The 16,961-nt window shown below is 40.1% G+C and overlaps 1 protein-coding gene across 2 annotated transcripts in view; it reads right to left on the reverse strand.

Moving 5' to 3' along the window:
• The window catches only part of galnt17 (polypeptide N-acetylgalactosaminyltransferase 17), a 49,912-nt gene that overhangs the window by 12,408 nt on the left and 20,543 nt on the right, over positions 1 to 16,961 (reverse strand). For both annotated transcript variants that reach the window (XM_084717507.1, XM_084717508.1), the window contains 4 exons: positions 15,851 to 16,034; positions 9,023 to 9,189; positions 3,240 to 3,414; positions 1,364 to 1,561 (listed from right to left, as the gene is read on the reverse strand). In XM_084717507.1, coding sequence (XP_084573633.1) covers positions 1,364 to 1,561; positions 3,240 to 3,414; positions 9,023 to 9,189; positions 15,851 to 16,034 — 724 coding nt within the window. The remainder of the gene's footprint in view (positions 1 to 1,363; positions 1,562 to 3,239; positions 3,415 to 9,022; positions 9,190 to 15,850; positions 16,035 to 16,961) is intronic.

The raw sequence follows: 16,961 nt of genomic DNA on the forward strand, positions 1-16,961 counted from the left end.
TTCTGATCTACTGCTACCTTGATCTGAGTTTATTTGTGTTATTGTGTGACTTCGGTGTTTTAAAAGGTTAGTTCATATTCACCAAAGTCACACATCAACACAAACTAACAGATCGAGGCAGCAGTAGATCAGCAACTTAAATGTTCCGTGAGATAAAATTACAGCTTTCACCTATGAAGTTTTGTTGGTTTGGAGAGAGCAATATTTGGCTTAGCAGTGAAAATATTCTAAATATAGTGTACACTTAAACTGATTTATTTTTTTATTTTATTTTTTTTTTTAGATGGGCCTTGTTTTAGGTGGCTAAAATAGGTTTTGCTGCTGACCCTGTCCACAGCAGAACATTGCAAAGCTTCCATGCTGGTGCTTCTCTCTGCTTCTCCAAACTGCTACCTACTGCTATTGTAGGTAACACACTGACTATTGATAAGTACCTCAAACAACACCACATTAAATAATCCAAACTGTGCCTTTAAATGTGATGTATTTTAATTTTCTATTCTTAAAAAAAGGTAATTTATCAGTGTTTATTCAAAAAAATGGATGAAAATCAGATTTCACACTAATGGGGTGAAAATGAGATAATAAAAATCCCATTTGCAGCACAAACACTCTGTACTGAGACTGTTTTTTTTTTTCCTTTTAATTACTATGAGGGAGTCTGGTACTCAATCACCTGCTTATTTGTTGTTTTCCTCTCATTTCTCCCTCTCTCATCCACAGAGGATCTCAGTACTTTTCATGTTGCAACAAAACACAAACTGCTTCTTCCAAAAATTACTGGTATTATGATGAAAATCATAAACACATGATGAAAATAAGCCAGTGAGTTTGTATGTGCAAATGCAGACATAAATCTGAATCCTTTGAACATGTGAGGTTGTTGTTTGACCTTTTTAGCCAACAAATAGGATTACACACTTCCCTGGGGCAAGTAAAGCATTTCCTGGTCTTCATAGCCCACTGGGCTAGGAAATCTAGCAACTCACTTGCCTGACTAGGCAACTGGTAAACAATAACCATTTTGATTATTGATCAATTGTTTTAAGTAACTTCTCATTCAAAAATTACAAAAAATGTTGTTTTCAGTCTCATCATATTAAAAAGAGTGTATTTGATTATGAACTGATAAAATCCAAAGAAATGTCTTTAAATGTCACTATTTAAGTTTCACTATTTTCTGACATTTTATAAACATTCCAGCCCTAGATAACATTTGACAACATGATAACTGGTAATAAATAAACCAGTTTGCACAGGAGCAAGTAACAAATTGCCTAACATGTAAAAAAACAAACAAAAAAAACACAAACAGTGAACTCTGGATACAGTAAGTGTGTGTTTGTAGGTGTAGTTGTCTTGCCTGATGGGAGCCGACGTGTCCCCGTCGTCCCACCACTGTTTGGGCGGGTTGATGTACATGCACCACAGCTCCCAGTTGTAGCCGTGGGCCGAGTTCTCGTAGCGCTCTGCCTCGAACGTCTCGTGCTTGATGTTGTCGATGGAGGGCAGAATAATCCTCTTGTGGTCCTCTTTTATTCTGGCCAGAACCGGCTCGGCCCTGAACACACACACACACACACACACACACACACACACACACACACACACACACACACACACACACACTTTACAGACAGGCACTAGAGGACAGTCGGCACAGAGCTTCTCTTAAGATCTCTGCTCTCGCACGCACTTCAGTCAGTTATAAAGTCCCTCAAGTTGTACCAACTTTATTACAGATTCTATTTGATTCAGCTCAGTGCAGCTCTGCAGGGCATGTGTGTATTTATGCTGAGTGAACTGGGTTGTGTACATACTCTAAAGTACACACGGAGCTGGAAAACGAATAGGAGACCTACAAAAAGGTGTCAGTGGGAGGTGGCAGAAATGTTGTGAGCAGTCGAGTGTTTACACCTCGGCCAAGTAAGTCTCATCTGTTAAATGATTCTTTGAAATGTGCTTTCCTGAACAGGCGTCTGGGCAGTGTCCTGTTTATAGCCAGCTTTATGTTTTGATCGTTATTTGACGAGCTATATGTCCTGCGGTATCTTTTAATCCTGATTCTACAGGCTCAACCCTCCTCCTTCTCTCCTTATCTTAAAACTTCTCAGGTGTGAAATTGCTTTTTGTGTGTCTGTTTTATGCTGCCTCTGCTGTCCTTTGTCCTCTGCTTTAATAATTCTGTAAAGCACTTTGTAACTTTCTTTTAAAAGTGATACATAAAGTCTATCGTTGTTATTGCTGTTATGATTTGTTATTCAGTGGGTCTCATGCTGTTTGGTTTGGAGTGCTGAGCAGGGTTGCCAGGTCTGCGTTATGGGGCTACTTTTGACCTGTTGCCACAGGATGATTTTTTTGCCTGCTGGTTGGATAAACCTATTTTGCATGCAAATTACATTATAATATCTATAAATACACATCCATTTTTTAAATGAAATAATTTATTTTTCCCTAAATCCTACCAAACTGACACAGACCTGGCATACATCGCACACACTCCCACATAAACACACACAAATACAAAGTGCTAATGCTCTCCATCTGCAGGCGCCGTATTTATTGGCCACTAGCGCTAGCTGGCTAATGTAGTTACTAGCTAACTATAAAAATAAACTTTTCTGTCATTTGGACTTCTGTCCTTCATGAGACCTTCAAAAAAGTCCTTATAAACATCACGGTGTAGCAACATGACAAAGAAGCAGAACCTGATTGGTTCTCTTGCTTGCCTTCTAAGTGCTAATTGGCTCACACAGATCGAACCTTACAGAACAATGTTAGAGTTTGATTTTGCAAATAGAACCTTTTTACTTTCTAAATAAAGTAAAAAAAAATGCATTACAAAAACAAAAAAACACTTCACATAATTTTAAAGGTAGAGTCAGTAAGATTTGTCAGACCTCCTCCTTTTGATGAAATATCCCAAGCACAGGAAAACAATGAGAAAAAATAAAGAATACAAAAATAAATAAGAAAATACAGGCAGAGAGCGGGCTCTCTGCAGATACAGCCACCACCACACACTTCTAGTGGGTATTTTTTTTATAGGAAACTGTTGCAGATTATACCTTTCATAAGTGGTTGTACAAGAAAGTGGCTTTTGTGAATTTTGAAAAAAATCTCAGAACCTTTTACTTGCTAGAGAACAATCTGTTTTCTGTCCAGTCATCACTGACACCTGCTTCATTTGAAAGAGTGGGCGCCAACAGTTAATCCATCCACATGCCAGACTTACTCACCAGGACGGTGTGAACTCCACGTGGGCGTCAAATATTCCTGTCACCTCGGCGGTGGCCACCTTCCAGCCCTCAATTCTGGCACGGATCAGTCCCTCTCTCTTCTGGTTCCTCACGATCTTCACCAGGCCGGGGTAACGCTTGTTCACGTACTCCTCCAGCGGTCCTTTCAGCTGCTCTGCAGTCCGTAAGACGAAGATTAGACACGGAGCAAAACAATAGATACTGGTTAGACAAGCTGAGGCCTGGGCAATAAAACAACAGTGACACGTAATGAAATAGACATTTGATCAATAGCAATAAGAATGCATTAAATGCAAACTGCCCTGGCTCATAAACAGCCTATCATATCCCTTGATAATGCTGCGAGTGACATGCAAAGAGCCGATCATTTAACAGTTAAGTTGTTCACCGTCAATAAAACAGAAGCAGTCAGAAAATGAGTGCAGATGGTGAGGACAGTTAATTAAAGAAAAGTCTAGTAACTGTGTGCCTTGATAAATAAAGTGGTTAAATTAAAAACGAGGAGGTTTAATTCAAAATAAAGTGGTTAAATTCAATCTTTTATATCCTGTTCTTTATTAAAAATAGGTCATTACAAATGATCAATAATTAATATCAACTAAAATGAAACATTTAATCGTGATACATTTTTCAGCTATATATATGCTGTTCTTAAATCTGAGATCATGGCATCATCCTTCCTGCTGATGTGTCCTTGAATAACATATTAAAGCCTTCCTAGTTCAGTTTTGCAGTACGGTTCTGTAGCTGACCTCGACCTTTGAGCTCTTAAATAAAGGATGTAAAAGAGCAAATAATTTCTCTCCAGCTCTCAATAAAGTACCACATATTATGTGTCTGCCTTTTCAACAATATGACAATGTCACCATTTCAAAATCAGAGAAAACTCCATTACATCTGCCTTCTGGTCCTCCGCCGATATGAACTCAAACCACCTCAATGTGGCACTCATAACTGATTTGCACGAGTGTGTGAGTTAATTTGATATCATCCAGTTCAGAGTTTAAATGCTACTCCAGTCAGTTATTCTCCTTTTTAAAAACTTTATATCCGTGTGCAGTGGCGGACTCAGGCTGTCTGAGGGGCTGGGGCGAAAAAACATGGGCACCAACAACTGTGTGTCTCTGTAATAAAAACACACAGGGAACTATTAAGTGTTTAACTATTGAGAAGCATGTAGAGGTCAACTAATTTTCTGACATGCAGGGCAACCTTTAAGGCACTGCATCACGTTCTCTCTACTGGAAGAACCCAGAGGGGACTTCATCATGATTTTGCATTGAGGGGCCCCTCAGAGGGCACTTCAAAATGCTTACTACATTGAAACTGTCTCCTAGAGGCCTCTTTATCATGTTTGCTTGGACGCTGGGCCATTCCAGAGGGCTCTTATGTTTAATTTACCTCACGAGCATCCAGGAGGGCACTTTCACAGCTTGATTTCCAGTGCATTATTTAATAAACTGATTAATCAGCGCAGAAATGGGGCACATTTAGTACTTTTATTGGTTAATTGCAGTTGACTCCAAACAAAATATGCGACATTGAGCAAAAAAATCCAGAGGACTATCTTTAAGCTCCAATTCTCAAAAAAACTTTTTTGCATGCAAATTGTCATTACTACACTGCAGCTGCATCAGCTGAGACCTGACTGGCTGTCACAAATATTAAACACCTTCATATCATGCCATTTATCAGGATAATGATCACATAATCTCTTGTCCAGGACTGACAGAGTTCACCTCTGTGACGTTACACTGCCACGTGGCCCAGGCGAGACACAGGCATAAACAAACACGAAAATCTCCACCACAAGCACACAATGATCAGTTTTTATGGGAAACAGACAGATGACATAAATCTGTTCTCTCAGTCCCTCTCAGTGTTTTGTTGAGCTCCAACAGATTCCACATAACTCCAAACAGAGTCTGCAGCTTCCTGAGTATCATCGACCGCTCCACCTTTGATCTCTCAATCAACTCATCAGCTTTTTTCCCCCCTGGACCCAAACACTCACAACGCGTCTTCCTCGCACACTTAAAAATTCCCTTCAACAAAAACACATTTCTCATGCTCTCTGTGTTTTCTATCCCTGTCTCTCTGCCCCTTTTTGTTTCTCACACTTTCTTGATCACAAACTCATTTCCCATGCTGTGTCTTCTTCCTCACACACACACACACACACCACACCACATCACTTGTACACACTCGGGTGTGTACACGGCGAGGCCACGGAGTCGGGTGACTCGTGCAGGCAGTGAGAGAGTGGTGAGTGTTATTTGTTTGCATGCCTCGCCCTCTGCGCCGCTGCAGTCTCTTCCCCCTCTGTGATGGATATCTGGCTCTTAGCCAACCAGCAGTTTCAAGAAAAAGAGGAGCGAAGGGTGGTATCGAGGTTTGACTGTCTCTTTCTCTTTTCTCCACCTCTTTCTCCCTCCATACTCCTTGAACACTTTTCTGAAGGATCAAACTGGTAATATTCTATATTCTTCTATTATAAAAATCTCAGGAAAAGATCAAACTGAAGATCTCTCGCTTAGTCAAATGTCTTGTTTTGTTCACAACCCAAAGATATTCAGTTTACTGTGAAAGAGGAGTGAAGACACCAGAAAAATTGAGAACATATTTTCTGTAATAAATTAGAGATTAAGAAAACATGCTAAGTTGAAATACTTGCTTCTCTGACAAGAAGACTACAGCTTCGGCATCCTCTTGACATTTCTATTCCAGGCCGCAATAACCGTTCACCTGTTTCACGTTTATTAGAATTAAAATTATTGCCGAACATTTGCATCCGAACATCATTAATATTCTTTTAGAAGGAGAAGATGTTTATAATAGTTAAACTGAGCAAAATGTTAATGGAGTCTGGCAGGCAAAAGGCAGGCAGTCACTGAACTCCAACTCCAGAGTGTGTATTTTCAGAGAAGAGGGCTTTGGTTTCAGGATAATGAGCGTAATTTTACATTGACAGACAACTGACACTTACAAACAGCTGATCAACTTCTATAAGACTTGTCTTTGCTTGTTATCGTCAATTTATGATGTGCTCGTCTTGCACTTCTGCAGCCTGCTTCCTATATTTTTTAATATTTTTGCTTCTTTGTGGAATACCCCCCAGGTGCACTTTCCATAGAAACCATATTTTGTTAGAGTTTCTGTAATTCTGAGCCTTGTTGATGAAGGTTGCTTCGAACAGTGTTTTAACTCTCCCTGGAACAAGTTGCCTTTGAATTTTAATGACCTGTACAAAAAACCTACAATTTTGTTGCAATTATCTCTCGCTTCCGCAATTTCATCCTAAAAAAAAGGCCTAAAACATCATGACATGCGTCACAATTTTTTAGAGAAGCTGCTGTGAAATCAGGCATCTTAGACTGCAAAATTGCAATCCTGGAGGGACTGATAAATTTGTGACACTTAGAAGATTTATGTCTTCCGTAGAACGCGGTGGGCTTGGGGCAGAGTGAAACAGACTGGGTGGGGAAGTCAGGACGCGTTGAGTGACAGACTTGAGGGGGGTTGTTGTTTTTGATCTTTTCATGAGATTTATTGAAAATAAGAGAAGCAGAACAACACCAAACTTCTCCTTTAAAGCCTCGACTATCTCATCTCTCTTCCGTTTCCTTGTTATTTGCCTTTGCTTTCCGTTCTGTGTGATTGCTCCGGATTTCTATCGCCTTGCACTCTCTGTGTCCGACCTCATTTATCTTAGAGCCTCTCTGTCTCTCATCCTCTCCGTCTCTCTTTCTGCCACTTTCTCTAATAGCCTCGTTGCTCTTTCAGCCTCTCCTTTTCATTCTCTGATGCCTCTTTATCGCCGTTTCTCCCCTCTTCCTTCTCCCTATTTTTCACTTATGCTTATTTTCAAACCCTTCAGCCCTCTTCTTCGACCTTTTCTATCAGTTTCATCCCTCCTTCCCAAATTTCTCTTTGCTCTTCATCCTTCCCGTACCTCCTCTCTCCTTTTCGCTCTGCGCGGTCTCATCTCCTTCCCCTCCCCTCGTCTCTCTCCGTCCCTTCATCTCACAAAGCCCAGCTTGGCAGCCCTGCCCAATAAATAAGACGGGGACATCTCTCCCGTGACATCCAATTGTGGCGCTCCGCCTCTATCTGCCTGTCTGCCCTGCAAAAATCCGACACCATCAGTCACCTCAGCAAATGCTGCTCCTCAAAAGCAATGAGTACGGCTTCTGTCAAGGAGACGCTTGTCACCTTGTCGGGCCAACAAAAGCCAGAGAACAAGTTTGATGCCTTTATCCCACCTAACAACACTTCGGAGAGCAACATCTCAGCATGTTCATGAGCAATAGACCTGCAACAAGTGTGGAGTCATGAGTCATGTTTAAAATGTGTGATGTGTTTTTATTCTGACTCTTTGTAGGTAACAGATGATTCAGCAAATTATACAAATATTTCTTTAAAATGGAACAGAGTGCTGATTCAGAGTCATGGTACCTACGCTGATGATAATGTTCGGATCAGATGATAACCACAGTTTATGTCCATGGGCAAAAAGTTAATCAGTCATTTGGTCCTTTTTTTTCTTTCTTTTAGCTCTTTTCTGCAGCTCTTACCCGACTGTCTTCATGTTTGCTAAAATGTAAGCTAGCTTTAGCCTCAGTCTTTTAGCATTAACGTTATATCATGCACGCAGCTGTCAGGTAACTTCACATTTACACTTTCACAGGGTTCTTGTTTTAAAACATGACAGATGGAAGCATTAAAACAGCTGGAGACTTCTCAGCCGACTCAAGCAGTTAGCAGGAGCTTACATCAGCCAGCTACACTTATAAAATATACTCGTGAGTCATTTTAGCCGACAAAATCCACCGTTATCAGCTAGAAATCAGAAGCTGCTTTTGTTTACTTCTGTAAGGAATCACAGACCTCATGTTTCAACAATTATTCCCAATTTCGATGTTAAATCTGCCAGTATTATTACCATAAAATGCATAAATGCAGTGTAAGAATGGAAAATTTGGCAAGCTTAGCAACAGTAACTAAGGAGAGCGGGGCTTAGCGAAGGGTCAGTTGTGAAGAAACCTGAACACTGGAACAGCCAATGCAGTCATTTTGACTATTTTCAAATTTATATTTGCAATAACTTTGTTGAATTGAAAAATATAAAGCTGATGGTACCTGACTTCTTCTATAAGCATCTGCCTTTTGTGTAATTTATATTAAGAAAAACATTCTAAATGATAATGCAAAGCAAATATGATCATTTTTACCTATTTAAGCCATAAATGGTCATACTGACCACACAGAAATTGACACTGTTATAGTGTTACTTACTTTTTGCATAGTTGGGGATGCATCTTGGTTGCTTAGCAACCATCATTGTCTCTGTAAATAAAAACTCACGAGTGGTCTCGATTTACATCCCTTTTCCTGACATTTAAAAAACAAATAATTAATTAGACTTGACTGGGGGTCACCGAGCCCTGTTGAAGATCCATGAACTGTAGTATCGCTCATGTTATTCTGACAGCTCAAGTTTTTGTTTGGCGTCTGTGTGTCTTTCGGTGAAACAACTTTGTGGCCACTGATCACAAATTCACCACAAATCTTTGCCTGAAATGCCCCCATACTGTGCAATTTTCAATTCATATATTTAAAACACAGGATCAAAAACAATCTCCACGGCAGAAATAATGAAAATCTTTACACATCCTGAAATCTCAATAGATTGTATTTCACTTAAGATGCAACAATTTTCCTCCACTGGATACTGGGAAAAGGAATCTTTCATTTCTACTGACCGTCATCGCTGTTGTCGTCCACCAGGATGATTTCTTTGAGCAAGTGAGCTGGCGTGTGATTGACAGCTGAGTGGACGGAGCGCAGGATCACCGACAGGGCCTCGTTGACGAAGATGAAGATGAGGGAGATCTGGGGGAGGTCTCTCGGGTAGCTGACCTTTCTGCATCTGCACAGAGACACGCAAGCACACCACACCATCTGTAAAAATAAAACCTTTAAATGCCTGCCTGTGAAGCCCAGCCTGCATTCTGGGCTTCGCACGCTCCACTCGGCCTCCATCATTGCTGTAAAAGACCAAACTGCCTCGGCGGAGCTGCTGACATCTTGTTCGATGAGGCTGAAAGGAAAACCACGTGCCGCTTCCTGTTCAACCAACCAAGCTGGTCTATTCACAGAGTGTCTGCTGCAGATAGGAGGCCTGACTTTTTTTTTTTTTTTTTTTTTTACCGTTTTGTTTAAAGAGCTCTAATGAAGAGGAAAGAGGCAGGGTGAGGCTCAGGCTCTAAATTTAGTAAGAGTGGGAGAGGAAAAGCCTTTCTTTACTCGCCTCATTTTCTTGTCTTATTTCCTTTCATCAATAATTTCTCACATGAAATGACATTTTAATTACTAGTAATTCTATAATAAATACAGCATTTTACTGAAAATTCACTAAAATGGTCAGATGACACTTTTTTAGGCTATTTGGCACTAAACCCTCAAAAAGAGAAGCCAACATGGTTGTTAGTGGATTAACAATGACTGTTATTTTATTTTATAGTCTCTCGGGGTTAAGGATATCAATAAAATAAATAAAATAAAAAGTTAAAATAAAATTTAACCAAGTATCAGGTATCATAAAATACGTCTGACATTTCTAACAAAGCAAACTAAATCAAAATATCAGTTATGATGATTTTAATTTACGAGTAAACCTCCTGCCTCCAAAGGCGTACATATGATGCTTTCAAATCATATTATATTGTGTAAAATTATATAGTTATGCTTATTAATTTGGGATAATCTAAATGCACAACTCAAAAGAAAATATATAACATGTCTTATGTTTTTAATACATAAAAGTTATAAATTATAGCTTTAATTCTAAAGTTAACAAACATGATGATGGAATATATGAGTGTTAAAAAATATATTTAATTTGGAGACCACTTGTTTTGGAACAAAAGGACAGAGAGTTGCAGAGACAGCACTGTGTTTGAAGAAGTTCCCCAAATGAGACGAGCAAAAGTGGAACAGTCTGAGCGGAATGTATTAAAAATCCCCCAAGGGGTCTGCAGAGCAAAAAAAAAAAAAAAAAAAAAAACCAGCAGATACATAGCAAACTGGTATAGAGACTATACTGTATACATAATGCACAAGGCAAGAGATGCTGTGGCAATTATGATAATAACCAGTAAGAACAGGAGGAGGCAGGGATGGTGCAAATCAGCGTAACCAGTAACAGCAGTGTGAAGCAGGCAGAGCAGAACAGCATGAATGATTACAAGTATGAGAGTGTGAACGTGTCACATTACAAGTACAGCTTCATTGACTCATATGAATGTGACTGATAAGCCAACCGAGGGCTCTTCTTATGGTATTTCTTCACTGCACTTTCCTATTACAAATGCTGGATGGCGAAGAACATCCTGCAGCTAAATATCGACAAGACTGAGGTAGTTATTACTGGCCCTGACACAGTCAATGCACACTTTTCAAAACTTATGGGCTTCTCTGTTCCAAAATTACAAGAATCTCAGTGTGATCTTCAACAACAACCTCAGCCTGAACAAGCATGTCAATACGGTTTTTCAATCTTGTTGCAGCTCAGCAGACTCTTAGACATCTGTAAACTGTGTAACAATAGTCTGAACAAGAGCAGATAAAGGCATGTATGACCGTCTCTAGATTTCTGCTGGATGAAACCGAACTGATCTGAGTCAGAGTTTGCATAAATTACAGCTTGTCCAAAATGTAGCAGCCAAATTCCTCACTCAGAACCCCCCCAAAACACATCACTCCTCTTCAGCTCATTTTCATTGGCTCTCGGTTAATCTTAGAATTGATTTTTAGATATTACTGGTAACTTTTAAGGCCCGCTTTGGACATCTCAGATCTTCTGACACCGTATGTCCCAAGTCATAACCTGAGGTCCTCAGTCAAGACTCTGTTAGCTGATGTGACCAGGCCTTTTCTGTTAGAGCACCCCTCTCTTTGGAAGGAGATTAGACTGCTAAGCTCCTTATCCTCTTTTAAATTTACTTTGAAAACATATTTTATAAGTGTGCTTTTAATGTGGTTTTGGTCTAAATTTACCATTTTGTCACTTTGTCATTTACCTTGCGAGGCAGCTGGATTTGCGAGATCACGAGGACCCATCTTGCCAGGGTTCAAATAATTTGTTTGGGTCCGCACCAAAAGTGGTGCAGCCAATCAGCGTCCTAGGAGGGACTTCTGGCAGCTACAGGTGTGGTTTTAGGTGTGACGACAGTGAGAAGCATCCATGGGAGCAGCTCGTCTTGAACAAACAATGACGGCTACCGAAGAGACTAGAGTAGACGCTGAAATAGCATCATATTTATCAGAACTGGAGAGTATTTCTTCGTTGAAAGAAGAGCAGGTAACAGCCCATAAATCTTTTTTTGATGGGACTGGCTTCTGCAAGTTTGATTGACATTAGCCTGGCTAAGACAGATGGTTCATGCAATAGCGTGCCAAGCGTTTTTTGAAAGTGCCTGCCCTTTTCCAAACAGTTTCTAAGATGGTTCTGTGTAACAAACCATCTGGCGTGTCAGGTTAATCTGTCATGTCTCTTCTAGCCAGGCTAATATCACCGGTGGCGTTTCTCAAGGCTCAATCCTTGGACCTTTACTGTTCTGTATCTACATGTTACCAGCAGGTCAGATTACTCACAACAATATTTCTTTTCATTTCTACGCTGATGATACACAAATCTATTTGTCTGTTAATCCAGACTTTGCCTCAGTTACCTCACTCACAGCCTGTCTCACACCCATAAAGTCCTGGATGTCCAACAACTGTCTCATGTTAAATAAGGACAAGACTGAACTGATGTTTGGTAACTGGTGTTTGGACCAAAAAGTGCACTGAGATTGTGTAGATCAGATTAGTTTTCCAAGGTCTGCAGTGCTCCCATGAGGCCAGAAATTTTTTTTTGTAATTTTTGATTGTGATCTGATCTTCCATAAATATTCCAGCAATATCTCCAACGCAGCTATCGGTCAGATCAGGAACATCGCAATGATCAGGTCATTCCTTTCACTCAGTAATGCACAAACTCTTATCCATGTTTTTGTCTCCACCCATCTAGATTACATGAGTGGGTAGAATAATTAGTTATTCACTGGAATCCCCAAGAAATCAATCAACCGCCTGCCGCTTGTCCAAAATACAGCAGCTTACAAGAGCTCATAAGTATGAATACATTACCCCCATTTATGCCTCATTTCACTGGTTCTCTGTGTTTTTTAGCTTTTAAAAATTGTATTACTTGTTTTTAAATCACTGAGGTTTTTCCCCTTCTTACTTATCTGACCTTCTCACCCCTACACTCCTGTCTGTACTCTTAGATCTGCTGACCAGCTTGTGCTTTTGGTGCCCAGGGCAGGACTTGGGACAAAAGGTGGAAGACCTTTTCTCTTAAGGGCTCCACAGTCCTTCAGTGAGAATAAGAGTATCCTCTTTGAAAAACTAGTTTTTACAAAACAGCTTTTAATTAGAGCTGTTTGTTTTATGTTCTTATTCATTTATCTATTTTTTTAATTGTCTTGTGCATGAATCAATTTAAATTTGTAATTGCACTATGCATTTTCTGGTTAAAAAAAAGTCTGTTTTTACTTATCAGAGAGGTGTCAGTATTTGCGTATACATATCTGTTAATAAGTTAAAATCTGTTACTACTATAAATTAAGCATGTTGGGGGAAAGGAGGTTTGGACAAAATTTCATATCCATGAAAAGATTTACAGTGTATCCCAAAAACTACAACGTTTCTTCTTTATATTCCTCATAGTTTGACATCTGATCTTTGTTTATTTCCATCTCTCTCTGCGGTATAAAAGGACCTTCAGCCAAACACAGGAGACTCCTCAGACTCCAGCTTACATGCTGCTGCTAAGCCTGAAGATATCACACCCCAACACGCTTCACACGCCACTTTGATCCCGGCAACATAAAAGACCCCCCGAGTGACAAATGAGAGTGCTGGATTCTGATGCCTCCGCTCCACCACCCCAACTCTCTCTCTCTCTCTCACACACACACACACACTCGCGCACAGCTGGTGGCAGCGACGGGCCGAGGGCTTTCTCATTATCACTGACTTTCAAATAGGAGGGCTGTTACTCGCTTAACCAGCAATGTGGGCCAGAGACTCTTTAAAGGAACATTTATGGAGAAAACCTGCACCATGCATGCAGATACAGTACACTGCAAAGAGCTAGTGTGCACGCACTCATGTATACACAAGTATCTGCACAATCATCAATGACATGCACACACAATTCGAAGTGTACTTTCTGTACCTGCTAATCCAACGACTACCTCTGTGTGTGTGTGTGTGGTTGGATTTGTGTGTCCATGCATGCCTGGAGATCAATAACAGGCCTGATAGAGCAACAATATGAGTAAGAGGCAGAGAGGGAGAGAGATACGGATGAAATGGGGCAGGTGAAGAGCCCTTCAAACAAACACTACACTGTAGGAGTGCTGCGATAAGTGAGCGATGCCATGAAAAAGGTCACCGGACTAGGCCTGCACAATTAATTGAAATATTGTCAAAACTTCAGCCAAAAATTTTGCACTGCAGCACTGTTGCGTTTTTCCAAATATGCTCACCTTAATTTCTGTGGTTACAGTGTTAATCATGTTGGGGAGATTTATCTGCTTTGTCTGGTTTTATTTTCTTTTGCAAAGCTCTTTGTGGTCGATCATGTTAGAGATCCGCTCACGTAATAAATGTTATTTATGTAGCACTTATGTTAACAATATTACAAACATCCCTGCGTGACCTAATCTGCAGCGTGTCAATGTCATTCAGCGTTTGGAGGATATTTCTCTTTCCTCTTTCTGACATTTTCTCCTCTGCTTAAGAAACTCTTAAGGCTCTTAAAAATCCTCTCTACACCAAACAGATTTTCACCTTGGGAGCTGTTTTAAGGGCTAAGATGCTGTTAATAACCTCTATCTTTGCCAGAATCTACTCTTAAATTAAATTCTTAGAAAATGCCAGAATTCTTTGAATTTCATCCCCATGAGCAACTCTTTGTACAAGGATGCTTTGTGAACACGGTCCCTTGATGTTTTTTTACAGCGAGGATGCAAATTGTGATGTAAAACCAAGCATTCCCGCTAATCATGAATCATATCGCAATACCTGTCAATAATGGCTTTTTTTTTTTACCATACCATGCAGCCCTACATCAAACCAAATTTTTCATTTGTGCAGGTTTAGTTCTTTTGTACACAGAGTACATGGTCAACTTTTATCTGAATGGGTAATGGTAAAAGGGAATTTAAAGGGTATTCCAGATTACATATATCTATTTGTATATATACACTCAGTAGCCACCTTCTTAGGTATACATGTATAATCTAATGCAGTTCAATACAGCAGCTCTGCCATAACAGCTGTAACATCTGTTTACAAAATTAATAAAGTTCAGTTTTTGTTGACATTCTCAGATGCAAATGTAAGGACACTCTCCTTCACTTACATGCCACACACATTTTGCTCTCCTCTATTCCTTAAAGGAGCTACACTTCTGACAATATGCTTGAATAAAGTCCAATAAAATGTTATAAAGGCAGTTGCTGTAAACTGCCATCCTGCAGAAATATGTTGCTTTGTCACAGCAGTAAGAAAAACATCCATACCATCACGACTCTAAACTCGGGCAGATTGCCTGCAGGCTGCAGGGACACTGAACAGGAGCGCAAGATGAGCAGCATCATTTCTTGACGATGACGAGTCCTCCACAGCCGTTTATAACTGCCAGTGTAAAGTTAAGGCTGTTATCCTGAAAACAAAAGGCCATTGCTCCGAAAATACACACTCTGGAGTTGAAGAAACGACCCGTCTCACTGCCTGACAGACTCTGTTAACATATTGCTCGATCAACCCTTAAACATACAGTATACTCCAAAAAGATTAATGACTTCTTAATAAGGAGGATGTTGGGGTGGTGGAGGAAGCTGTGATTATCCGCAGAGCAACAGTCAGTATCAAAATCAAATCAGTCACTTCCTACACCTGCAGGAATATGATTGGATGTGACCAGTCCACTGATGTTGTCACATAACTGTGAATGATCCAGTTATGGTGAAGCATGAATGACCCAATCGGTGCTCCGCCTGAACTACGGCGATGCTCCATTTAAATTATTCATCAGCAACATGTCTTTCCATAACCACTATCCCAGTTTGTCTGGTTAACACACAGAACACACTGATCAGTTTTTTACTGGAACTACTTTTTCGTGAGAAAGTAGTCCCAGCGGTAACTGTTCAGTGTGTTCGGTGCATTAACCAGAGTGCTGGGAACATTGTGTCCGGAAAAGAAGTTACTTCTGAGCTCTTGGGAACTGAGACAAATCATGTCCTACCAAATTAAACTTTAAAAACTACTCAAGATTCAGTAAATTACAGAACTGTTTGCACCACAAACAAAATCCTGGTTATCAATCCATTATATTGGGTGGAGGCAGGTTGATTTCATCTCAAAACCAAAACACTGTTATGGTTAGATATGACGAGGTGTACAGCAGAAATCAGTTTTATGTGACCCAACTTTGAAAGTTAAATTTAAAGTTTATCCACTCTTGTACTCACTTGGCGGGCCGGTGGTCCGGTATGGTCCGATCCAGAGAGATCCTGTCACTGAGGTAGGCGTTGTAGCCGTACTTCTCCCTCAGCTCTTTAGCGTCGCTCTCCTCCCCTGGTGACAGCGTGGCGGGGAGGCCGCCTTTACCCCGACCCCCGAAGCCCTCAATCAGACCCAGAGATTTGGAAAGACCTGGGTGAGGCAAACAAGATTAGACGATTACACGTCAGGATCCTTTAGTCTGGCTGAGTCATGCAACTCTCAGTAACGCAGTGTGTGGCTCACAGCTGATAGCCTGCCTCCTCATCACTGCTCCAACCCCGCATGAACACACAGGATGGAGTCTGTGGGTGTCAGAGCAGGTGAACTTCTGACAGAGGTGGGAAGTAATGAAGTACAAATACCTCTTTACCGTGCTTATGTAGAATTTTCAGTTATCTGTACTTTACTTGGGTATTTATTTTTTGGGCAACTTTTTACTTTTACTCCTTACATTTTAACATAAACATCTGTACTTTGCACTCCTTACATTTTCAAAACAGGCTTGTTACTTTAGTTTTCATGTATTTAAAGGGTTGATTGGGGTTGATCATCTTTAATTTGCATTACTGCCTTTCCAACATAAAGACTGATTTCAACCTAAATGGATGAAACGATAACACAAAGAAAAGATGATTCCTTGGAGTATCCATCAGTGCGTAGCATGCACAACGGACAAAAATCAACGGAAAAGATGTAACAAAATGTGAAAGACATAACAAAACTTAAAAGATAGCAAGACGTAAAAGATGTAACAAGACATAAATTATGCAAGAAAACAAAGTAGAAGATGTAAAAGACGTAGCATCACGCAAAAGATATAAAGATGAAAGATGTAGCAAGATCTAACAAGATGCAAAAGACATAAGACATAATAGATGTAGCAAGACGTAAAAGATTAACAAGACGTTACAGACAAAAGAGATGCAACAAGATGCAAATGATGTTACAAGACATAAAAGATAACAAAAGCAGCATAAAAGACATAGCAAGATGTAAAAGATGTAACAAAACATAAAAGATAACAAGACATAAAAGACATAATAAGATGCAAAAGATGTTACAAGACATAAAAGATGT

The sequence above is a fragment of the Lutjanus erythropterus genome, chromosome 4 (genome assembly GCF_056507025.1).
Source record: "Lutjanus erythropterus isolate fLutEry1 chromosome 4, fLutEry1.hap2, whole genome shotgun sequence".
Lineage (NCBI taxonomy): Eukaryota > Metazoa > Chordata > Actinopteri > Lutjaniformes > Lutjanidae > Lutjanus > Lutjanus erythropterus.